The following is a 25,494-nucleotide window of genomic DNA, read 5'->3' on the forward strand; positions in this document are numbered from 1 at the left end:
CTCGAGAGGGTCCGTCCTGGGGGGTTCCTGGGGGGGTTCCTGGGGGTTTTGGGGTGGTTTTGTGGTGGTTCCTGGTGGTTTTGTGGTGGCTCCTGGTGATTTCTGGTGGTTTGTGATGGTTCCTGGTGGTTCCTGGTGGTTCTTGGTGGTTTTGGGGTGGTTCCTGGTGGTTCCTGGTGGTTCCTGGTGGTTTTGTGGTGGTTCCTGGTGGTTCCTGGTGGTTTTTGGTGATGTCTGGTGGGTTTTGTGGTTGGTTCCTGGTGGTTTTCTGGTGATTTGTGGTGGTTTCTGGTGGTTTGTGGTTGGTTTCTGATGGTTTTGTGGTGGTTCCTGGTGGTTCCTGGTGATTTTGGGGTGGTGTTCACCAAGAAGGATGTCTTCCTCAAGAGGGTCCATTCTGGGGGGGATTTGGGGGGTTTTAGGGTATTTTGTGGTGTCCCTCAGGGCGAGGTGATGAACCTGCTGATGTTCCTGTCCACGTGGGGTGGGGATTTTGGGATGTTCTGATGGATCTCCTGATGTTCCTGTCCACGTGGGGTGGGGATTTTGGGGAGGTTTGGGATCTCTGAGGGTTCTCCTGGATTGGTGACAGTTCTGGGGTGTCCCTCAGGGCGAGGTGATGGATCTGCTGATGTTCCTGTCCACGTGGGGTGGGGATTTTGGGATGTTTTGGGATCTCTGAGGGTTCTCCTGGATTGGTGACAGTTTTGTGGTGTCCCTCAGGGCGAGGTGATGAACCTGCTGATGTTCCTGTCCACGTGGGGTGGGGATTTTGGGATGTTCTGATGGATCTCCTGATGTTCCTGTCCACGTGGGGTGGGGATTTTGGGATGTTCTGATGGATCTCCTGATGTTCCTGTCCACGTGGGATGGGGATTTTGGGATGTTCTGATGGATCTCCTGATGTTCCTGTCCACGTGGGGTGGGGATTGTGGGATGTTTTGGGATCTCTGAGGGTTCTCCTGGATTGGTGACAGTTTTTTGGTGTCCCTCAGGGCGAGGTGATGAACCTGCTGATGTTCCTGTCCACGTGGGATGGGAAGGTGCCCCAGCCGGCCATCCTGAAGCCGCGGCCGCTCTGGACGGGGAAGCAGATCTTCTCCCTCATCATCCCCGGCCACATCAACTGCATCCGCACCCACAGCACCCACCCCGACGACGAGGACAGCGGCCCCTACAAGCACATCTCCCCCGGGGACACCAAGGTGGGGGCTGGGGGGCTCTGGGGACATTCGAGGAGGTCTAGGGGGGCTTGGTGGGGTGGAAAGGTGATCTGAGGGGGTTTGGTGGCATCTGAGGGGGCTTTGGTGGCATCTGAGGGGCTTTGGTGGCATCTGAGGAGCTTTGGTGGGATCTGAGGGAGCTTTGGTGGGGTTGAGGGTGATTTGGGATCTGAGGGAGCTTTGATGGGATCTGAGGGGGCTTTGGTGGGATCTGAGGGGGCTTTGGTGGAGTTGAGGGTGATTTGGGATCTGAGGGGGCTTTGATGGGATCTGAGGGGGCTTTGGTGGGGTTGAGGGTGATTTGGGGTGGTCTAGGAGGGCTTTGGTGGGACTTGCTCTGGTCTAGGGGGGCTTGGTGGGGTGGAAAGGTGATCTGAGGGGGCTTTGGTGGCATCTGAGGGAGCTTTGGTGGGATCTGACGGGGCTTTGGTGGCATCTGAGGGGGCTTTGGTGGGATCTGATGGGGCTTTGGTGGCATCTGAGGGGGCTTCGGTGGGATCTGAGGGGGTTTGGTGGCATCTAAGGGGGCTTTGGTGGCATCTAAGGGGGCTTTGGTGGCATCTGAGGGGGCTTCGGTGGCATCTGAGGGAGCTTTGGTGGGATCTGAGGGGGCTTTGGTGGGGTTGAGGGTGATTTGGGATCTGAGGGGGCTTTGGTGGGGCTTGAAGGTGATTTGAGGTGATCTGAGGGGGCTTTGGTGGCATCTGAGGGGGCTTTGATGGGGTCTGAGGGGGCTTTGGTGGGGTCTGAGGGGGCTTTGGTGGGGTCTGAGGGGGCTTTGGTGGGATCTGAGGGGGCTTTGGTGGGATCTGAGGGTGATTTGTGGTGGTCTCAGGTGGCTTTGGTAGGACTTGAGAAGGTCTGGTAGAACTTTGTAGACTCTGAGGTGACCTGGGGTTGTTTCTGGGGTGCTCCAGGTGGAGTTTTGGGCTTCTCCTGGATCTGTGAGGTCCTGACCTCATTCTTTGGGTGTCCCCAGGTGATCGTGGAGAACGGGGAGCTGATCATGGGCATCCTGTGCAAGAAGTCCCTGGGGACATCGGCCGGGTCCCTGGTGCACATCTCCTACCTGGAGATGGGCCACGACACCACGCGGCTCTTCTACAGCAACATCCAGACCGTCATCAACAACTGGCTGCTCATCGAGGGTCAGCTCCGTCCCGGGGGGCTCCTGGGGACCCTCTTGGTGGCATCTAACGGGGGTTTGGTCACCCAGGGACCTTCTCAGGTCCCAACTTGGTGGAGCTCAGGTGGCCTTGAGGCTCCTGGACTCCGTTCCTGAGGTCCTGGTGGTTTTGGACCTCTTCTCTGGGGATTGGAGGGAGCTGGAGACCTTTTTGGTGGCATCTAACGGGGGTTTGGTCAACTGAGGACCTTCTCAGGTCCCATCTTGGTGGAGCTCAGGTGTCCCTGGAGCTCTTGGACCCCATTCTTGAGGTCCTGGTGGTCCTTGGATCCCTTTTTTGGGGACTGGAGGGATCTGAGGGAGCTGGGAACCTTTTTGGTGGCATCTAATGGGGGTTTGGTCACCCGGGGACCTTCTCAGGTCCCAACTTGGTGGAGCTCAGGTGTCCTTGAGGCTCCTGGACTCCGTTCCTGAGGTCCTGGTGGTTTTGGACCTCTTCTCTGGGGATTGGAGGGAGCTGGGGACCTTTTTGGTGGCATCTAATGGGGGTTTGGTCAACTGAGGACCTTCTCAGGTCCCAACTTGGTGGAGCTCAGGTGGCCTTGAGGCTCCTGGACTCTGTTCCTGAGGTCCTGGTGGTTTTGGACCTCTTCTCTGGGGATTGGAGGGATCTGGAGACCTTTTTGGTGGCATCTAATGGGGGTTTGGTCAACTGAGGATCTTCTCAGGTCCCATCTTGGTGGAGCTCAGGTGTCCCTGGAGCTCTTGGACCCCATTCTTGAGGTCCTGGTGGTCCTTGGATCCCTTTTTTGGGGACTGGAGGGATCTGAGGGAGCTGGGAACCTTTTTGGTGGCATCTAATGGGGGTTTGGTCAACTGAGGACCTTCTCAGGTCCCAACTTGGTGGAGCTCAGGTGGCCTTGAGGCTCCTGGACTCCATTCCTGAGGTCCTGGTGGTTTTGGACCTCTTCTCTGGGGATTGGAGGGAGCTGGAGACCTTTTTGGTGGCATCTAATGGGGGTTTGGTCACCCGGGGACCTTCTCAGGTCCCAGCTTGGTGGAGCTCAGGTGGCCTTGAGGCTCTTGGACCCCGTTCTTGAGGTCCTGGTGGTCCTTGGATCCCTTTTTTGGGGACTGGAGGGATCTGAGGGAGCTGGGAACCTTTTTGGTGGCATCTAATGGGGGTTTGGTCAACTGAGGACCTTCTCAGATCCCAGCTTGGTGGAGCTCAGGTGGCCTTGAGGCTCCTGGACTCCGTTCCTGAGGTCCTGGTGGTTTTGGACCTCTTCTCTGGGGATTGGAGGGAGCTGGGGACCCTCTTGGTGGCATCTAACGGGGGTTTGGTCAACTGAGGACCTTCTCAGATCCCATCTTGGTGGAGCTCAGGTGGCCTTGAGGCTCTTGGAGTCCCTTCCTGAGGTCCTGGTGGTCCTTGGATCCCTTTTTGGGGGTCCTGAGGTCCCGAGTGGGTTGGAACCTCTCTTGATGTCACCAAATTTGAGTTCAAGGATGTGGGGACCTTCTCAGGTCCCATCTTGGTGGAGCTCAGGTGTCCCTGGAGCTCTTGGACCTCGTTCCTGAGGGCAGGAGGAACCTGTGGGATCCTTGGACCCCTTTTTAGGGTCTGGGAGCTTCTGGGAGTCCATGGTGGGCTGGAACCCCTCTTGGTGGCCACCAAACCAGGCTTTGGTCACTTGGGGACCTTCTCAAGTCCCACCTTGATGGGTCCTTGGACCATTTTTGGGGACAAGGAGAACTCCAGAACTTTGGGTGGGGGGGTCCCAACCCAATTTTTGTCCCTGAAGGACCTCATTGTCCCCACGTCCCACCAGAACCTGACCAGGGTTGGTTTTTTGGGGTGGGGTGGGGTCAGGTGTGGGGTTGGAGATGACCCCAGGTTTGGTGGGACCCCCCCTGAACCCCCAGTGTCCCCCCCAGGTCACACCATCGGCATCGGGGACTCCATCGCCGACGCCAAGACCTACCAGGACATCCAGAACACCATCAAGAAGGCCAAGCAGGATGTGATCGAGGTGGCATCTCGGGGGGGTTCTTGGGGGGGTTGCTGGAGGATCTCAGGGGGGTTCCTGGGATCTTGGGGGGTTCCTGGAGGATCTCAGGGGGGTTCCTGGGGATCTCAGGGGGTTCCCCAGATCTTGGGGGGGTTCCTCAGGATCTCAAGGGGGTTCCCCAGATCTTGGGGGGGTCCTCAGGATCTCAAGGGGGTTCCCCAGATCTTGGGGGGTTCCTGGAGGATCTCAAGGGGGTTCCTGGGGATCTCAGGGGGTTCCCCAGATCTTGGGGGGGTTCCTCAGGATCTCAAGGGGGTTCCCCAGATCTTGGGGGGTTCCTCAGGATCTCAAGGGGGTTCCTGGGATCTTGGGGGGGAGTTCCTGGAGGTTCCTGTGAAGTTTTTTAGGGTTTTCTTGAGGTTCTTGAGGTGGTTTTGGGTACCAGGAGGTCCAAGACCAACATCTCCCAGGTTTGGGAGGTTCCAGAAGGTCTTGGGGTGGCTCCTGGAGGATCTCATGGGGTTCCGTGCGGTTCCTGTGGAGTTTTTTGGGTTTTTTTGAGGTTCTCAGGTGGTTTTGACCATCAGGGAGTTTTGGGGTGCCCCACTGACCCCTCTGGGGTGGCTTTTGGGGTCTCCAGGTGATCGAGAAGGCCCACAACAACGAGCTGGAACCCACCCCAGGCAACACCTTGCGCCAGACCTTCGAGAACCAGGTGAACCGGATCCTCAACGACGCCCGCGACAAGACGGGGTCTTCTGCTCAGAAATCCCTGTCCGAGTACAACAACTTCAAATCCATGGTGGTCTCGGGGGCCAAGGGCTCCAAGATCAACATCTCCCAGGTTTGGGGAGCTCCATGTGGGGTTTGGGGTGGTTCTTGGTGGATCTCAGGGGGTTTGGAGTGATTCTTGGTGGATCTCAGGGGGTTTGGGGTGGTTCCTGGTGGATCTCAGGGGGTTTGGGTTGGTTCCTGCAGGATCTCAGGGGGTTTGGGGTGGTTCCTGGTGGATCTCAGGGGCTTTGGGGTGGTTCCTGGTGGATCTCAGGGGCTTTGGGGTGGTTCCTGGTGGATCTCAGGGGGTTTGGGGTGGTTCTTGGTGGATCTCAGGGGGTTTGGAGTGGTTCTTGGTGGATCTCAGGGGGTTTGGGGTGGTTCCTGCAGGATCTCAGGGGGTTTGGAGTGGTTCCTGGTGGATCTCAGGGGCTTTGGGGTGGTTCCTGGTGGATCTCAGGGGGTTTGGAGTGGTTCCTGGTGGATCTCAGGGGTTTGGGGTGGTTCCTGGTGGATCTCAGGGGGTTTGGGGTGGTTCCTGCAGGATCTCAGGGGGTTTGGGGTGGTTCCTGGTGGATCTCAGGGGGTTTGGAGTAGTTCTTGGTGGATCTCAGGGCTTTGGGGTGGTTCCTGGTGGATCTCAGGGGGTTTGGGGTGGTTCCTGGTGGATCTCAGGGGTTTGGGGTGGTTCCTGGTGGATCTCAGGGGTTTGGGGTGGTTCCTGGTGGATCTCAGGGGTTTGGGGTGGTTCCTGTGGGATCTCAAGGGGTTTGGGATGGTTCCTGGTGGATCTCAGGGGGTTCCTCTGAAGTTTCTTGGAGGTTTTTTGGGGTTTTCTCGAGCTCCTGAGGTTGTTTTAGGAGATGTCCCCAACATCCCTGCCCCGGTGTCCCCTCAGGTGATCGCGGTGGTGGGACAGCAGAACGTGGAGGGCAAACGGATCCCGTTTGGCTTCAAGCACCGGACGCTGCCGCACTTCATCAAGGACGACTACGGCCCCGAGAGCCGCGGCTTCGTGGAGAACTCCTACCTGGCCGGCCTCACCCCCACCGAGTTCTTCTTCCACGCCATGGGTGGCCGTGAGGGCCTCATCGACACCGCCGTGAAGACGGCCGAGACCGGTCAGTGTCCCCAAAATTCCACCCAAGGGGTCTTCAGGACCTCAAAATTCCAGTGTGGAAACCCCCCAAACCCTCCTCAGATGTCTCCAGGATCAAAGAACCTTCCTGAGATGCCTTCAGGGTCCTCCCAAACCCTCCTTGGGTATCTCCAGGTCCCACCAAACCCTCCCCAGATGCCTCCAGGATCCCCAAACCCTCCCCAGATGCCTCCTGGAGACCCCAAACCCTCCCCAGATGCCTCCAGGATCCCCAAACCCTCCCCAGATGCCTCCTGGAGACCCCAAACCCTCCACAGATGCCTCCAGGAACCCCAAACCTTCCCCAGATGCCTCCTGGAGACCCCAAACCCTCCCCAGATGCCTCCTGGAGACCCCAAACCCTCCCCAGATGCCTCCTGGAGACCCCAAACCCTCCCCAGATGCCTCCAGGAACCCCAAACCCTCCCCAGATGCCTCCTGGAGACCCCAAACCCTCCCCAGATGCCTCCTGGAGACCCCAAACCCTCCCTAGATGCCTCCTGGAGACCCCAAACCCTCCCCAGATGCCTCCTGGAGACCCCAAACCCTCCCCAGATGCCTCCTGGAGACCCCAAACCCTCCCCAGATGCCTCCTGGAGACCCCAAACCCTCCCCAGATGCCTCCAGGAGACCCCAAACCCTCCCTAGATGCCTCCTGGAGACCCCAAACCCTCCCCAGATGCCTCCTGGAGACCCCAAACCCTCCCCAGATGCCTCCTGGAGACCCCAAACCCTCCCCAGATGCCTCCTGGAGACCCCAAACCCTCCCCAGATGCCTCCAGGAACCCCAAACCCTCCCCAGATGCCTCCTGGAAACCCCAAACCCTCCCCAGATGCCTCCTGGAGACCCCAAACCCTCCCCAGATGCCTCCAGGAACCCCAAACCCTCCCCAGATGCCTCCTGGAGACCCCAGACCCTCCCCAGATGCCTCCTGGAGACCTCAAACCCTCCCCAGATGCCTCCTGGAGACCCCAGATGTTCCCCAGATGCCTCCTGGAGATCCCCAAACCCTCCCCAGATGCCTCCTGGAGACCCCAAACCCTCCCCAGATGCCTCCTGGAGATCCCCAAACCCTCCCCAGATGCCTCCTGGAGACCCCAAACCCTTCCCAGATGCCTCCAGGAGACCCCAAACCCTCCCCAGATGCCTCCTGGAGACCCCAAACCCTCCCCAGATGCCTCCAGGAACCCCAAACCCTCCCCAGATGCCTCCTGGAGACCCCAAACCCTCCCCAGATGCCTCCAGGAACCCCAAACCCTCCCCAGATGCCTCCTGGAGACCCCAAACCCTCCCCAGATGCCTCCAGGAGACCCCAAACCCTCCCCAGATGCCTCCAGGAACCCCAAACCCTCCCCAGATGCCTCCAGGAACCCCAAACCCTCCCCAGATGCCTCCAGGAACCCCAAACCCTCCCCAGATGCCTCCTGGAGACCCCAAACCCTCCCCAGATGCCTCCTGGAGACCCCAAACCCTCCCCAGATGCCTCCTGGAGACCCCAAACCCTCCCCAGATGCCTCCTGGAGACCCCAAACCCTCCCCAGATGCCTCCTGGAGACCCCAGACCCTCCCCAGATGCCTCCTGACCCCTCCCCACCCCCAGGGTACATCCAGCGGCGGCTGATCAAGTCCATGGAGTCGGTGATGGTGAAGTACGACGCCACGGTCAGGAACTCCATCAACCAGGTGGTGCAGCTGCGCTACGGCGAGGACGGGCTGGCCGGGGAGAGTGTGGAGTTCCAGAACCTGGCCACCCTCAAACCCTCCAACAAGGCCTTCGAGAAGAAGTGAGGACCAGGAGGGGCGTGGTGGTGGGAGGGGTCAGTGGACCCGGTTGGGGTCATCGGGGGGCTCATTCCAGGAGCTGGGGACATCTTGGGGTCTTCAGGCAGGGCTTGGAGACATCTTGGGGTCTTCAGATGAGAGTTGAGGTCTTCAGAGGTCTTCAGATGAGAGTTGGGGACATCTTGGGGGTCTTCAGATGGGACTTGGGGACATCTTGAGGTCTTCAAATGGGAGTTGGGGACATCTTGGGGGTCTTCAGGCAGGACTTGGAGACATCTTGGGGTCTCCAGATGAGAGTTGAGATCTTCAGAGGTCTTCAGATGGGACTTGGGGACATCTTGGGGTTCTCTGGTAGGACTTGGGGACATCTTGGGGTCTTCAGGCAGGGCTTGGAGACATCTTGGGGTCTTCAGGCAGGACTTGGAGACATCTTGGGGTCTTCTGGTAGGAGTTGGAGACATCTTGGGGTCTTCACATGGGAGTTGGGGTCTTCAAATGAGTGTTGGGGACATCTTGGGGTCTTCAAGTGAGAGTTGAGGACATCTTGGGGTCTTCAGATGGGAGTTGGGGACATCAGAGGTCTTCAGATGGGACTTGGGGACATCTTGGGGTCTTCAAATGAGGGTTGAGGTCTTCAAACGAGAGTTGGGGACATCTTGAGGTCTTCAGGCAGGAGTTGGAGACATTTTGGGGTCTTCAAACGAGAGTTGAGGTCTTCAGGCAGGACTTGGGGACATCTTGGGGTCTTCAAATGGGAGTTGGGGACATCTTGGGGTCCCCAACCTTCTCCTCACAACCTTTGGTCACTTTTGGTGTCCCCAACCTTCTCCTGGTCACATTTTGGGGCGTTACCCAATATGGACCAACTCCTTTGGTGTCCCCAAGCTCCTCCAGCCTGTGGTGGGTGACGCTCTGGTGTCCCCTGGGTGTCCCTCAGGTGTCCCCGAGGTGTCCCTGGTGTCCCTGAGGTGTCCCTGGGTGTCCCCGAGGTGTCCCTTGGTGTCCTTGGGTGTCCCCGAGGTGTTCCTGGGTGTCCCCGAGGTGTCCCTGAGATGTCCCTGAGGTGTTCCTGGGTGTCCCTGAGATGTCCCCAAGGTGTCCCTGGGTGACCCCAAGGTGTCCCCGAGGTGTCCCTGAGATGTTCCCGAGGTGTCCCTGGGTGTCCCTGAGGTGTCCCTGGGTGTCCCTGAGATGTCCCCAAGGTGTCCCTGAGATGTTCCCGAGGTGTCCCTGAGATGTTCCCGAGGTGTCCCTGGGTGTCCCTGAGGTGTCCCTGGGTGTCCCCAGGGTGTCCCTGGGTGTCCCTGAGGTGTCCTTGGGTGTCCCCGAGATGTCCCCGAGGTGTCCTTGGGTGTCCCCAAGATGTCCCCAAGGTGTCCCTTGGTGTCCTTGGGTGTCCCCAAGGTGTCCCTGGGTGTCCCTGAGGTGTCCCTGGGTGTCCCCAAGATGTCCCTGGGTGTCCCCGAGGTGTCCCCGGGTGTCCCTGAGGTGTCCCCGAGATGTCCCCGAGGTGTCCTTGGGTGTCCCCAAGATGTCCCCAAGGTGTCCCTGGTTGTCCCCGAGATGTCCCTGAGGTGTCCTTGGGTGTCCCCAAGGTGTCCCTGAGGTGTCCCTGGGTGTCCCTGAGATGTCCCCGAGGTGTCCCTGGGTGTCCCTGAGGTGTCCCTGGGTGTCACTGAGGTGTCCCTGGGTGTCCCCAAGATATCCCTGGTTGTCCCTGGGTGTCCCCGAGATGTCCCTGGTTGTCCCCGAGGTGTCCCTGAGATGTCCCCGAGGTGTCCTTGGGTGTCCCCAAGATGTTCCTGGTGTCCCTGGGTGTCCCCGAGGTGTCCCCAGGGTGTCCCTGGGTGTCCCCAAGATGTTCCTGGTGTCCCTGGGTGTCCCCGAGGTGTCCCTGAGGTGTCCCCGTGTCCCCCCAGGTTCAAGTTTGACTACACCAACGAGCGGGCGCTGCGCCGGACGCTGCAGGAGGAGCTGGTCAAGGACATCCTGTCCAACGCCCACATCCAGAACGAGCTGGAGCGCGAGTTCGAGCGCATGCGCGAGGACAGGGAGGTGCTCAGGGTCATCTTCCCCACCGGGGACAGCAAGGTGACACCAAAATCCACCCCAGAAACTGCTGGGATACCCCAAAACCCAACTGAGATACACCAAAAACTGCTGGGACACCCCAAAACCCAACCCAGATACACCAAAACCCAACCCAGATACACCAAAACCCAACCCAGATACACCAAAAACTGCTGGGACACCCCAAAACCCAACCCAGATACCCCAAAACCCAACCAGGACACCCCAAAACCCAACTGAGATACCCCAAAACCCAACCCAGATACACCGAAACCCAACCAGGACACCCCAAAACCCAACCCAGATGCACCAAAACCCAACCAGGACACCCCAAAACCCAACTGAGATACACCAAAACCCAACCCAGATACACCAAAAACTGCTGGGACACCCCAAAACCCAACCAGGGCACCCCAAAACCCAACTGAGATACCCCAAAAACTCCTGGGACACCTCAAAACCCAACCAAGATACACCAAAAACTGCTGGGACACCCCAAAACCCAACCCAGAAACTGCTGGGACACCCCAAAACCCAACCCAGATACACCAAAACCCAACCCAGATACCCCAAAACCCAACTGAGATGCAGCAAAAACTCCTGGACACCCCAAAATCCAACTGAGATACCCCAAAAACTTCTGGGACACCTCAAAATCCAACCGAGGAACCCCAAAACCCAACAGAGACACCCCAAACCCCAACCAGGACACCCCAAAACCCAACTGAGATAACCCAAAAACTCCTGGACACCCCAAACCCCAACTGAGATACCCCGAAAACTTCTGGGACACCCCAAACCCCAACCTGGACACCCCAAAATCCAACTGAGATAACCCAAAAACTCCTGGACAGCCCAAAATCCAACTGAGATACCCCAAAAACTTCTGGGACACCTCAAAACCCAACCAGGACACCCCAAACCCCAGCCCAGATACCCAAAAACCCCTGGGACACCCCAAACCCCAACCAGGACACCCCAAAATCCAACTGAGATAACCCAAAAACTCCTGGACACCCCAAAATCCAACCAGGACACCTCAAAACCCAATGGAGACACCCCAAAACCCAACTGAGATACACCAAAAACTCCTGGACACCCCAAAATCCAACCTGGACACCCCAAAATCCAACTGAGATACCCCAAAAACCCAAATGAGATAACCCAAAAACTCCTGGACACCCCAAAATCCAACTGAGATACCCCAAAAACTTCTGGGACACCTCAAAACCCAACCTGGACACCCCAAAATCCAACTGAGATAACCCAAAAACTCCTGGACACCCCAAAATCCAACCAGGACACCTCAAAACCCAATGGAGACACCCCAAAACCCAACTGAGATACCCCAAAAACTCCTGGACACCCCAAAATCCAACCAGGACACCTCAAAACCCAATGGAGACACCCCAAAACCCAACTGAGATACACCAAAAACTCCTGGACACCCCAAAATCCAACCTGGACACCCCAAAATCCAACTGAGATACCCCAAAAACCCAAATGAGATAACCCAAAAACTCCTGGACACCCCAAAATCCAACTGAGATACCCCAAAAACTTCTGGGACACCTCAAAACCCAACCTGGACACCCCAAAATCCAACTGAGATAACCCAAAAACTCCTGGACACCCCAAAATCCAACCAGGACACCTCAAAACCCAATGGAGACACCCCAAAACCCAACTGAGATACCCCAAAAACTCCTGGACACCCCAAACCCCAACCAGGACACCCCAAACCCCATCTGGGCCACTCTCCAAAGCTGCTGAGGGTGACCTGAAATCCAAACCCCATCTTGGGGTACCCCAAAATTCAACCGGGGGTTTTGGGGTCCTGACACCCCATTTTTGGTGTTCTCACCCCGTTTTTGGGTGTTCTCACCCCATTTTTGGGTGTTCTCACCCCATTTTTGGGGTTCTCACCCCATTTTTGGGTGTCCTCACCCCATTTTTGGTGTTCTCACCCCTTTTTGGGTGTCCTGACCCCGTTTTTGGGGTTCTCACCCCGTTTTTGGGTGTTCTCACCCCATTTTTGGTGTCCTGACCCCGTTTTTGGTGTTCTCACCCCGTTTTTGGGTGTCCTGACCCCGTTTTTGGGGTTCTCACCCCATTTTTGGTGTTCTCACCCCGTTTTTGGTGTTCTCACCCTGTTTTTGGGGTTCTCACCCCATTTTTGGGTGTCCTGACCCCGTTTTTGGGGTTCTCACCCCGTTTTTGGTGTCCTGACCCCGTTTTTGGGGTTCTCACCCCATTTTTGGGTGTCCTGACCCCATTTTTGGGTGTTCTCACCCCATTTTTGGGTGTCCTGACCCCATTTTTGGAGTTCTCACCCCGTTTTTGGTGTTCTCACCCCATTTTTGGGTGTCCTGACCCCATTTTTGGGGTTCTCACCCCATTTTTGGTGTTCTGACCCCATTTTTGGGTGTTCTCACCCCGTTTTGGGTGTCCTGACCCCATTTTTGGGTGTCCTGACCCCGTTTTGGGTGTTCTCACCCCATTTTTGGTGTTCTCACCCCATTTTTGGTGTCCTCACCCCGTTTTTGGGTGTCCTGACCCCGTTTTTGGGTGTTCTCATCCCATTTTTACGTGTTCTCACCCCGGTTTTGGGTGTCCTGACCCCGTTTTTGGTGTTCTCACCCCATTTTTGGGGTTCTCACCCCGTTTTTGGGTGTCCTGACCCCGTGTTTGGGTGTTCTCACCCCATTTTTGGGTGTCCTGACTCCGTTTTTGGTGTCCTGACCCCATTTTTTGGTGTTCTCACCCCATTTTTGGTGTCCTGACCCCGTTTTTGGTGTCCTCACCCCGTTTCTGGGTGTCCTGACCCCGTTTTTGGGTCTCCTGACCCCATTTTTGGGTGTTCTCACCCCATTTTTGGGTGTCCTCACCCCATTTTTGGGTGTTCTCACCCCATTTTTGGGTGTCCTGACCCCATTTTTGGAGTTCTCACCCCGTTTTTGGTGTTCTCACCTCGTTTTTGGGTGTCCTGACCCCATTTTTGGAGTTCTCACCCCGTTTTTGGTGTTCTCACCCCGTTTTTGGTGTCCTCACCCCATTTTTGGTGTTCTCACCCCGTTTTTGGTGTCCTGACCCCGTTTTTGGGGTTCTCACCCCGTTTTTGGGTGTCCTCACCCCGTTTTTGGGTGTCCTGACCCCATTTTTGGGTGTCCTGACCCCGTTTTTGGTGTTCTCACCCCGTTTTTGGGGTTCTCACCCCGTTTTTGGGTCTCCTGACCCCATTTTTGGGGTTCTCACCCCATTTTTGGGTGTCCTCACCCCATTTTTGGGTGTTCTCACCCCATTTTTGGGTGTCCTGACCCCATTTTTTGGTGTTCTCACCCCATTTTTGGTGTTCTCACCCCATTTTTGGTGTTCTCACCCCATTTTTGGGGTTCTCACCCCATTTTTTGGTGTTCTCACCCCATTTTTGGTGTTCTCACCCCATTTTTGGTGTTCTCACCCCATTTTTGGGGTTCTCACCCCATTTTTTGGTGTTCTCACCCCATTTTTGGTGTTCTCACCCCATTTTTGGTGTCCTGACCCCATTTTTTGGTGTTCTCACCCCATTTTTGGGGTTCTCACCCCGTTTCTGGGTGTCCTGACCCCGTTTTTGGGTCTCCTGACCCTGTTTTTGGGGTTCTCACCCCGTTTCTGGGTGTCCTGACCCCGTTTTTGGGGTTCTCCTGCAGGTGGTGCTCCCCTGTAACCTGCTCCGCATGATCTGGAACGCTCAGAAGATTTTCCACATCAACTCCCGGCTGCCCTCGGACCTTCACCCGGTCAAGGTGGTGGAGGGTGAGTGGGGGACCCCAAAACCCACCTGGGGGGGCTTTGGAGCCACCACGGTCCTCACAAAGGACCTGGGGGGACTTGGGAAGGTCCCAGGGGGACTTGGGGACACCCCCGGGACCCCTGAGAAGGTCCCAGGTGGATTTGGAGTCTCCAGTGACCTTTCAGAAGGTTCTGGGGGACTTGGGGACAACCCTGAGACACCTGAGAAGGTCCCAGGGACACTTGAGGACTTCAGTGACCTCTGAGAAGGTCCCAGGTGGATCTGGGGACACCTCTGTGACCTTTGAGAAGGTTCTGGGTGGATCTGGGGACACCCCCGTGACATCTGAGAAGGTTCTGGGGGGACTTGGGGACTCCAGTGACCCCTGAGAAGGTCCCAGGGACACTTGGGGACACCCCAGTGACCCCTGAGAAGGTCCCAGCTGGATCTGGGGACTCCAGTGACATCTGAGAAGGTCCCAGGTGGACTTGGGGACACCTCTGTGACCTTTGAAAAGGTTCTGGGTGGATCTGGGGACTCCAGTGGCACCTGAGAAGGTCCCAGGTGGACTTGGGGACTCCAGTGAAGGTTGGGGGGTTGAAGACCCCCAAGAAGGCCCCAGGGGACTTGAAGGACCCCAAGAAAATTCTGGGGGTACATGGGAGCCTCAGGAAGCTCTGCTGAGATTGGGGACCTCCGGGAAGGTTCTGGAGGTCCTTGAGACCCCCAGGAATGTTCTGGAGGTCCTTGAGACCCTCAGGAATGTTCTGGAGGTTCTCCAGCCCCCCAGGAATGTTCTGGAGGTCCTTGAGACCCCCAGGAATGTTCTGGAGGTTCTCCAGCCCCCAGGAACGTTCTGGAGGTCCTTGAGACCCTCAGGAATGTTCTGGAGGTCCTTGAGTCCCCCCAGGAATGTTCTGGAGGTTCTCCAGCCCCCCAGGAATGTTCTGGAGGTTCTCCAGCCCCCCAGGAATGTTCTGGAGGTTCTCCAGCCCCTCAGGAATGTTCTGGAGGTTCTCCAGCCCCCAGGAACGTTCTGGAGGTCCTTGAGACCCTCAGGAATGTTCTGGAGGTTCTCCAGCCCCCCAGGAATGTTCTGGAGGTCCTTGAGACCCTCAGGAATGTTCTGGAGGTTCTCCAGCCCCCCAGGAATGTTCTGGAGGTTCTCCAGCCCCCAGGAAGGTTCTGGAGGTCCTTGAGACCCTCAGGAATGTTCTGGAGGTCCTTGAGACCCTCAGGAATGTTCTGGAGGTCCTTGAGTCCCCCCAGGAATGTTCTGGAGGTTCTCCAGCCCCCCAGGAATGTTCTGGAGGTCCTTGAGACCCTCAGGCAGGCTCTGGAGGTTCTCCAGCCCCTCAGGAATGTTCTGGAGGTCCTTGAGACCCCCAGGAATGTTCTGGAGGTTCTCCAGCCCCTCAGGAATGTTCTGGAGGTCCTTGAGACCCTCAGGAATGTTCTGGAGGTCCTTGAGACCCCCAGGAATGTTCTGGAGGTTCTCCAGCCCCCAGGCAGGCTCTGGAGGTCCTTGAGACCCTCAGGAATGTTCTGGAGGTTCTCCAGCCCCTCAGGAATGTTCTGGAGGTTCTCCAACCCCTCAGGAATGTTCTGGAGGTTCTCCAGCCCCCCAGGAATGTTCTGGAGGTCCTTGAGCCCCCCAGGAAGGTTCTGGAGGTCCTTGAGTCCCCTCAGGAATGTTCTGGAGGTCCTTGAGTCCCCCCAGGAATGTTCTGGAGGTCCTTGAGTCCCCCCAGGAATGTTCTGGAGGTCCTTGAGTCCCCCCAGGAATGTTCTGGAGGTCCTTGAGTCCCCCCAGGAATGTTCTGGAGGTTCTCCAGCCCCCAGGAATGTTCTGGAGGTCCTTGAGACCCTCAGGAATGTTCTGGAGGTCCTTGAGACCCCCAGGAATGTTCTGGAGGTCCTTGAATCCCCTCAGGAATGTTCTGGAGGTCCTTGAGACCCCCCAGGAATGTTCTGGAGGTCCTTGAGTCCCCCCAGGAATGTTCTGGAGGTCCTTGAGACCCTCAGGCAGGCTCTGGAGGTTCTCCAGCCCCCAGGAATGTTCTGGAGGTCCTTGAGACCCCCAGGCAGGCTCTGGAGGTTCTCCAGCCCCCCAGGCAGGCTCTGGAGGTCCGTGTCCCCCCTCGGTGACGGCGCTGTCCCGCAGGGGTGAAGGAGCTGAGCCGGAAGCTGGTGATCGTTAACGGGGAGGACCCTCTGAGCCGCCAGGCGCAGGAGAACGCGACGCTGCTCTTCAACATCCACCTGCGCTCCACCCTCTGCAGCCGCCGCATGGTGGAGGAGTTCCGGCTCAGCGGGGAGGCCTTCGACTGGCTGCTGGGGGAGATCGAGTCCAAGTTCAACCAGGCCATCGTGAGTGTCTGGGGTCACCTTTGGGGTCACACCTGGGGGTTTGGGGTCACACCTGGGGTTTGGGGTCACACCTGGAGGTGCCTGGGTTCAGCTGCTGGGGGAGATCGAGTCCAAGTTCAACCAGGCCATCGTGAGTGTCTGGGGTCACCTTTGGGGTCACCTTTGGGGTCACACCTGGGGTTTGGGGTCACACCTGGGGTTTGGGGTCAGTGTTTGGGGTCATTCTGGAGGTTTGGGGTCACACCTGGAGGTGCCTGGGTTCAGCTGCTGGGGGAGATCGAGTCCAAGTTCAACCAGGCCATCGTGAGTGTCTGGGGTCACCTTTGGGGTCACACCTGGGGTTCGGGGTCACACCTGGGGTTTGGGGTCACACCTGGAGGTTCCTGGGTTCAGCTGCTGGGGGAGATCGAGTCCAAGTTCAACCAGGCCATCGTGAGTGTCTGGGGTCACCTTTGGGGTCACCTTTGGGGTCACACCTGGGGTTTGGGGTCAGAATTTGGGGTTTGGGGTCACACCTGGAGGTGCCTGGGTTCAGCTGCTGGGGGAGATCGAGTCCAAGTTCAACCAGGCCATCGTGAGCAGGAGTTTTGGGGTTTTGGGGTCACATCTGGGGGTTTTGGGGTCACACCTGGGGTTTGGGGTCAGAATTTGGGGTTTGGGGTCACACCTGGGGTTTGGGGTCACACCTGGGGGGTTTGGGGTCACACCTGGAGGTTCCTGGGTTCAGCTGCTGGGGGAGATCGAGTCCAAGTTCAACCAGGCCATCGTGAGTGTCTGGGGTCACCTTTGGGGTCACACCTGGGGTTTGGGGTCAGAATTTGGGGTTTGGGGTCACACCTGGGGGTGCCTGGGTTCAGCTGCTGGGGGAGATCGAGTCCAAGTTCAACCAGGCCATCGTGAGTGTCTGGGGTCACCTTTGGGGTCACCTTTGGGGTCACACCTGGGGTTTGGGGTCAGAATTTGGGGTTTGGGGTCACACCTGGAGGTGCCTGGGTTCAGCTGCTGGGGGAGATCGAGTCCAAGTTCAACCAGGCCATCGTGAGCAGGAGTTTTGGGGTTTTGGGGTCACACCTGGGGGTTTGGGGTCACACCTGGGGTTTGGGGTCAGAATTTGGGGTTTGGGGTCACACCTGGGGTTTGGGGTCAGAATTTGGGGTTTGGGGTCACACCTGGGGGTGCCTGGGTTCAGCTGCTGGGGGAGATCGAGTCCAAGTTCAACCAGGCCATCGTGAGTCTGGGGTCACCTTTGGGGTTTGGGGTCACTCTGGATGGATTTGGGGTCACTGGGGATGGATTTGGGGTCACTCTGGATGGATTTGGGGTCACTCTGGGTTGTTTGGGGTCACTCTGGATGGATTTGGGGTCACTCTGGATGGATTTGGGGTCACTCTCGATGGATTTGGGGTCACTGGGGATGGATTTGGGGTCACTCTGGGTTGTTTGGGGTCACCTCCGGGGTTCTGTGCGGGTGACCTTTCCCCGTGCCCCCAGGCCCACCCCGGTGAGATGGTCGGGGCGCTGGCGGCGCAGTCCCTGGGCGAGCCGGCCACGCAGATGACCCTCAACACCTTCCACTACGCGGGGGTGTCGGCCAAGAACGTCACGCTGGGCGTGCCCCGCCTCAAGGAGCTCATCAACATCTCCAAGAAGCCCAAGACGCCGTCGCTCACCGTCTTCCTGCTGGGCCAGAGCGCCCGCGACGCCGAGCGCGCCAAGGTGGGGCCGGGGAACCGCCGGGGAACCGCGGGGCAACCACGGGGAACCACCGGGGAACAGCCGGGGACCGTGGGGAACCGTGGGGAACTGCGGGGAACCGCGGGGCACCGTGGGGAACCACCGGGGAACAGCCGGGAACCGTGGGGAACAGTCGGGGAACCATGGGGCAACCACGGGGAACCACCGGGAACCACGGGGAACTGCGGGGAACAGCCGGGGACCGTGGGGAACCGCGGGGAACCACCGGGAACCACGGGGGACAGCCGGGGAACAGCCGGGGACCGTGGGGAACAGTGGGGAAACACCGGGGAACCGCCGGGGAACCGCCGGGGAACCGTGGGGAACTGCGGGGAACCACGGGGCACCGTGGGGAACCACCGGGGAACAGCCGGGGACCGTGGGGAACCGTGGGGAACCACCAGGGACCGTGGGGAACAGCCAGGGAACTGCAGGGAACCATGGGGCAACCACGGGGGAACCACCGGGGAACCACCGGGAACCACCGGGGAACGATGGGGAACTGTGGGGAACCACGGGGAACCGCAGGGAACCACGGGGGAACCACGGGGAACCACCGGGGAACCACAGGGAACCACCAGGAACCACCGGGAACCACCAGGGAACCATGGGGAACCGCGGGGAACCATGGGGGAACCACCGGGAACCGCAGGGAACCGTGGGGAACCACGGGGGAACCACGGGGGAACCACAGGGAACCACCGGGAACCGTGGGGAACCACCGGGAACTGTGGGGAACAGCCGGGGAACAGCCGGGGAACCGTGGGGAACCACCGGGGAACCACGGGGAACCATGGGGGAACCACCAGGGAACCACGGGGAACCACCAGGAACCACGGGGGAACCACCGGGAACCGTGGGGAACCACGGGGAACCATGGGGGAACCACCAGGGAACCGTGGGGAACCGTGGGGAACCACCGGGGAACCACGGGGAACCACCGGGAACCGCCGGGGAACCATGGGGGAACCACGGGGAACCACCAGGGAACCACCGGGGAACCACCGGGGAACCACCGGGGAACCACGGGGAACCACGGGGAACCATGGGGGACAGTGGGGAACCACCGGGGAACAGCCGGGGGACAGCCAGGGGACCACCGGGAACCATGGGGAACCACCAGGGAACCACAGGGAACCACGGGGAACTGTGGGAACCACCAGGGACCACGGGGAGCCGCGGGGAACTGTGGGGAACCATGGGGCAACCACGGGGAACCACCGGGGAACAGCAGGGGACCGTGGGGAACCACCAGGGAACCACCAGGGACCATGGGGAACAGCCAGGGAACTGCGGGGAACCACCAGGAACCGTGGGGAACCACCAGGGAACCACCGAGGAACAGCCGGGGAATCGCCGGGGAACCGTGGGGAACTGCGGGGAACCACGGGGCACCGTGGGGAACCACCGGGGAACAGCCGGGGACCGTGGGGAACCACTGGGGAACCGCGGGGAACCACGGGGGAACCGCCGGGGAACCACGGGGAACCACCGGGGAACCACCGGGAACCACCAGGGAACCATGGGGGAACCACCGGGGAGCAGCCGGGGAACCACGGGGGAACCACGGGGAACCACCGGGAACCGTGGGGAACAGCCGGGGAACCATGGGGAGCAGCCGGGGAACCACCAGGAACCACCGGGGAACCACGGGGAACCACGGGGGAACCACGGGGGAACCATGGGGGAACCACCGGGGAGCAGCCGGGGAACCACCAGGAACCACCGGGGAACCACAGGGAACAGTGGGAACCACCGGGGACCATGGGGAACCGCGGGGAACCATGGGGGAACCACCGGGAACCGCAGGGAACCGTGGGGAACCGTGGGGAACCACCGGGAACCATGGGGAACCACGGGGAACCACCGGGAACCACCGGGAACCACGGGGAACCGCGGGGAACCGTGGGGAACCACCAGGAACCATGGGGGAACCACGGGGGAACCACCGGGAACCGTGGGGAACCACGGGGAACCACCGGGAACCACGGAGAACCATGGGGGAACCACGGGGGACCACCGGGAACCACGGGGAACCGCGGGGAACCGTGGGGAACCACCAGGAACCATGGGGGAACCACGGGGGAACCACCGGGAACCGTGGGGAACCACGGGGAACCACCGGGAACCACGGAGAACCATGGGGGAACCACGGGGGAACCATGGGGAACCACCAGGGAACCACCAGGGAACCGTGGGGAACCACCGGGAACCGCCGGGGAACCATGGGGGAACCATGGGGAACCACCAGGGAACCACGGGGAACCACGGGGGAACCACCGGGAACCGTGGGGAACCACCGGGAACCGCCGGGGAACCACGGGGAACCACGGGGAACCACCAGGGAACCACCGGGGAACCATGGGGAACCACCAGGGAACCACCGGGGAACCATGGGGCAACCACGGGGAACCGCCGGGGAACCACGGGGAACCGGGGGTCTGGGGGGTTCTGGTGGGGTAGGGTGGTTTGGTGGTGGCCATGTGGGTTGGTGTCCTCACGGCCCCGTGGTGGCCCCATGGCTTTGTGTCACCTCTGTCCCCACAGCCCTGTGGTGGCTCCATGGTGGCCCCATGGCTTCATGTCCCCGTGGTGGCCCCATGGCTTTGTGTCACCTCTGTCCCCACAGCCCTGTGGTGGCTCCATGGTGGCCCCATGGCTTCGTGTCCCCGTGGTGGCCCCATGGCTTTGTGTCACCTCTGTGTCCCCGTGTCTTCCATGTTCCCATGTCCCTGTTCCCTCAGGACATCCTGTACCACCATGACCCCAATGACCCCCGTGTCCCCAATGTCCCCATTGATGTCCCCGATGTCCCCAATGTCCCCAATGTCCCCCAATGTCCCCCAATGTCCCCCCAATGTCCCCTGATGTCCCCAACATCCCCAGTGTCCCCCATGTCCCCAATGTCCCCAATGTCCCCCCAATGTCCCCAATGTCCCCAATGTCCCCAATCCCCCCAATGTCCCCGATGTCCCCAATGTCCCCCCAATGTCCCCCCAATGTCCCCCCAATGTCCCCAATGTCCCCCCAATGTCCCCAATGTCCCCAAATGTCCCCTGACTGTCCCTGATGTCCCCAGGACATCCTGTGCCGCCTGGAGCACACCATGTCCCCTGATGTCCCCAATGTCCCCAATGTCCCCCCAATGTCCCCAACGTCCCCTGACTGTCCCCACTGTCCCCAGGACATCCTGTGCCGCCTGGAGCACACCATGTCCCCAATGTCCCCAATGTCCCCAATGTCCCCTGACTGTCCCCAGGACATCCTGTGCCGCCTGGAGCACACCATGTCCCCTGATGTCCCCAATGTCCCCAATGTCCCCAACGTCCCCTGACTGTCCCCACTGTCCCCAGGACATCCTGTGCCGCCTGGAGCACACCATGATCTCAATGTCCCCTGATGTCCCCAATGTCCCCAATGTCCCCTGACTGTCCCCAGGACATCCTGTGCCGCCTGGAGCACACCATGACCCCAATGACCCCAATGTCCCCAATGTCCCCTGACTGTCCCCAGGACATCCTGTGCCGCCTGGAGCACACCATGATCCCAATGTCCCCAGTGTCCCCAACATCCCCAGTGTCCCCAATGTCCCCAATGTCCCCTGACTGTCCCCAGGACATCCTGTGCCGCCTGGAGCACACCATGTCCCCTGATGTCCCCAATGTCCCCAACGTCCCCTGACTGTCCCCACTGTCCCCAGGACATCCTGTGCCGCCTGGAGCACACCATGTCCCCTGATGTCCCCAATGTCCCCAATGTCCCCCCAATGTCCCCAACGTCCCCTGACTGTCCCCACTGTCCCCAGGACATCCTGTGCCGCCTGGAGCACACCATGATCTCAATGTCCCCTGATGTCCCCAATGTCCCCAATGTCCCCTGACTGTCCCCAGGACATCCTGTGCCGCCTGGAGCACACCATGACCCCAATGACCCCAATGTCCCCGATGTCCCCAATGTCCCCGATGTCCCCCATGTCCCCCAATGTCCCCGATGTCCCCTGACTGTCCCCATGTCCCCAGGACATCCTGTGCCGCCTGGAGCACACCACGCTGCGCAAGGTGACGGCCAACACCGCCATCTACTACGACCCCAACCCTCAGAGCACGGTGGTGGCCGAGGACCAGGAGTGGGTCAACGTCTACTACGAGATGCCCGACTTCGACGTCAGCCGCATCTCGCCCTGGCTGCTGCGCGTGGAGCTCGACCGCAAGCACATGACCGACCGCAAGCTCACCATGGAGCAGATCGCCGAGAAGATCAACGCCGGTGGGTGGGGCGGGCTCCGGGGGGGACCTGGAGGGGGTTTGAGGGCATCTGAGGAGGTTTTGGGGTGATCTGGAGGGGGTTTGAGGGCATCTGAGGAGGTTTTGGGGTGTCTTGGGTGAGTCTGGAGGAGCTTCTGGAGGTCCTGGAGGGGGTTTGAGGGCATCTGAGGAGGTTTTGGGGTGTCTTGGGTGAGTCTGGAGGGGTTTTGGGGTGATCTGGAGGGGGTTTGAGGGCATCTGAGGAGGTTTTGGGGTGTTTTGGGTGAGTCTGGAGGAGCTTCTGGAGGTCCTGGAGGGCGTTTGAGGGCATCTGAGGAGGTTTTGGGGTGTCTTGGGTGAGTCTGGAGGAGCTTCTGGAGGTCCTGGACGGCGTTTGAGGGCATCTGAGGAGGTTTTGGGGTGATCTGGAGGGGGTTTGAGGGCATCTGAGGAGGTTTTGGGGTGTCTTGGGTGAGTCTGGAGGGGGTTTGAGGGCATCTGAGGAGGTTTTGGGGTGATCTGGAGGAGCTTTGAGGGCATCTGAGGTTTTGGGGTGATCTGGGTGAGTTTTGAGGGTATCTGAGGAGGTTTTGGGGTCTCCTGGGTGGGCCTGGAAGGGGTCTGGGGTGATCTGGAGGGGGTTTGAGGGCATCTGAGGAGGTTTTGGGGTGTCTTGGGTGAGTCTGGAGGGGGTTTGAGGGCATCTGAGGAGGTTTTGGGGTGTCTTGGGTGAGTCTGGAGGGGGTTTGAGGGCATCTGAGGAGGTTTTGGGGTGTCTTGGGTGAGTCTGGAGGGGGTTTGAGGGCATCTGAGGAGGTTTTGGGGTGATCTGGAGGAGCTTTGAGGGCATCTGAGGAGGTTTTGGGGTGTCTTGGGTGAGTCTGGAGGAGCTTCTGGAGGTCCTGGAGGGGGTTTGAGGTGATCTGGAGGGGGTTTGAGGGCATCTGAGGAGGTTTTGGGGTGATCTGGAGGGGGTTTGAGGGCATCTGAGGAGGTTTTGGGGTCTCCTGGGTGGGCCTGGAAGGGGTCTGGGGTGATCTGGAGGGGGTTTGAGGGCATCTGAGGAGGTTTTGGGGTGATCTGGGTGAGTTTTGAGGGCATCTGAGGAGGTTTTGGGGTCTCCTGGGTGACTCTGAGTGACCTGGGTGACCCTTGAAGGCCTCTGAGGGCTCTCCAAGGAGTTCTGGGCTGATCCTGGAGGAGCTTTGGGGTCCCTGGGGTGCCGTCACCCTGGAGGTGACCCTGTCCCCACCCCGTGTCCCCTGCCAGGCTTCGGCGACGACCTCAACTGCATCTTCAACGACGACAACGCCGAGAAGCTGGTGCTGCGCATCCGCATCATGAACAGCGACGAGAACAAGATGCAGGAGGTGGGTGGGGACCTGGGGACACCTCGGGGGGACACCTCGGGGGACACCTCGGGGGACACCCGGGCTGGCCTGGGCCTCACCCGTCCCCCGGGGTGTCCCCAGGAGGAGGAGGTGGTGGACAAGATGGACGACGACGTCTTCCTGCGCTGCATCGAGTCCAACATGCTGACGGACATGACCCTGCAGGGCATCGAGCAGATCAGCAAGGTGGGGACACCTGGGGGGGCTTGGGGACACCTGGGGGGGTTTGGGGACATCTGGGGGGGCTTGGGGACACCTGGGGGTGTTTGGGGACACCTGGGGGGGTTTGGGGACATCTGGAGGGGTTTGGGGACATCTGGAGGGGCTTGGGGACACCTGGAGGGGTTCCCAAGGACACCTGGAGGGGTTCCCAAGGACATCTGGAGGGGCTTGGGGACACCTGGGAGGGTTTGGGGACACCTGGAGGAGCTTGGGGACACCTGGAGGGGCTTGGGGACACCTGGAGGGGTTCCCAAGGACACCTGGAGGGGCTTGGAGACACCTGGGGGTGTTTGGGGACACCTGGGGGTGTTTGGGGACATCTGGGGGGGCTTGGGGACACCTGGAGGGGCTTGGGGACACCTGGGGGGGTTCCCAAGGACACCTGGAGGAGCTTGGGGACACCTGGAGGGGTTTGGGGACACCTGGAGGGGTTCCCAAGGACACCTGGAGGGGTTTGGGGACACCTGGGGGGGCTTGGGGACATCTGGAGGGGCTTGGGGACATCTGGAGGAGCTTGGGGACACCAGGAGGGGTTTGGGGACACCTGAAGGGGCTCCCAAGGACACCTGGAGAACTCTGTGGTGACCTTTAGGAGGTTCCAGGAGAACTTTAGAAGATCTAGGACAGCTGTGGTGGCCCCATGGTGACCTGTGGTGGCCCATGGTGACCTGTGGTGATCCATGGTGGCCCGTGGTGATCCGTGGTGACCCGTGGTGACCCGTGGTGACCCCATGGTGACCCATGGTGGCCCGTGGTGACCTGTGGTGATCCATGGTGGCCCGTGGTGATCCATGGTGACCCGTGGTGACCCATGCTGACCCGTGATGACCCGTGGTGACCCGTGGTGACCTGTGGTGGCCCATGCTGACCCGTGGTGTCCCGTGGTGGCCCATGCTGACCCATGGTGACCAATGGTGACCCCATGGTGTGGCCCATGCTGACCCGTGGTGACCAATGGTGACCCCATGGTGGCCCATGCTGACCCGTGGTGGCCCGTGGTGATCCGCGGTGGCCCGTGGTGACCCATGGTGACCCCATGGTGGCCCATGGTGTCCCGTGGTGACCCGTGGTGACCAATGGTGACCCATGGTGACCTGTGATGGCCCATGCTGACCCGTGGTGTCCCATGGTGGCCCATGGTGACCCGTGGTGACCCATGCTGACCCATGGTGACCTGTGGTGATCTGTGGTGACCCATGGTGACCTGTGGTGACCCATGCTGACCCATGGTGACCTGTGGTGATCCGTGGTGACCCATGGTGACCTGTGATGGCCCATGCTGACCCATGGTGACCCGTGGTGTCCCATAGTGGCCCATGCTGACCCGTGGTGACCCGTGGTGACCAATGGTGACCCATGGTGGCCCATGGTGACCTGTGGTGACCCATGGTGACCTGTGGTGACCCATGGTGACCAGTGGTGATCCATGGTGACCAGTGGTGACCCCATGGTGGCCCATGCTGACCCATGGTGACCCGTGATGACCCGTGGTGACCCGTGGTGACCTGTGATGGCCCATGCTGACCCATGGTGACTCGTGGTGATCCGTGGTGACCCGTGGTGACCAATGGTGACCAATGGTGACCCCATGGTGTGGCCCATGCTGACCCATGGTGTCCCGTGGTGACCCGTGGT

The 25,494-nt window shown here is 59.8% G+C and overlaps 1 protein-coding gene across 3 annotated transcripts in view; it reads left to right on the forward strand.

The window, feature by feature from the left end:
• The window catches only part of POLR2A (RNA polymerase II subunit A), a 69,578-nt gene that overhangs the window by 32,878 nt on the left and 11,206 nt on the right, over positions 1-25,494 (forward strand). For all 3 annotated transcript variants that reach the window (XM_086871731.1, XM_086871732.1, XM_086871733.1), the window contains 13 exons: positions 996-1,205; positions 2,203-2,371; positions 4,288-4,382; positions 5,002-5,205; positions 6,034-6,256; positions 7,875-8,058; positions 9,976-10,147; positions 13,816-13,921; positions 16,063-16,268; positions 17,760-17,984; positions 22,022-22,268; positions 23,516-23,616; positions 23,719-23,823. In XM_086871731.1, the coding sequence (XP_086727857.1) occupies positions 996-1,205; positions 2,203-2,371; positions 4,288-4,382; positions 5,002-5,205; positions 6,034-6,256; positions 7,875-8,058; positions 9,976-10,147; positions 13,816-13,921; positions 16,063-16,268; positions 17,760-17,984; positions 22,022-22,268; positions 23,516-23,616; positions 23,719-23,823 (2,247 nt within the window). The remainder of the gene's footprint in view (positions 1-995; positions 1,206-2,202; positions 2,372-4,287; positions 4,383-5,001; positions 5,206-6,033; positions 6,257-7,874; positions 8,059-9,975; positions 10,148-13,815; positions 13,922-16,062; positions 16,269-17,759; positions 17,985-22,021; positions 22,269-23,515; positions 23,617-23,718; positions 23,824-25,494) is intronic.

Source organism: Cyanistes caeruleus, chromosome 37 (genome assembly GCF_971803275.1).
Source record: "Cyanistes caeruleus chromosome 37, bCyaCae1.hap1.1, whole genome shotgun sequence".
Lineage (NCBI taxonomy): Eukaryota > Metazoa > Chordata > Aves > Passeriformes > Paridae > Cyanistes > Cyanistes caeruleus.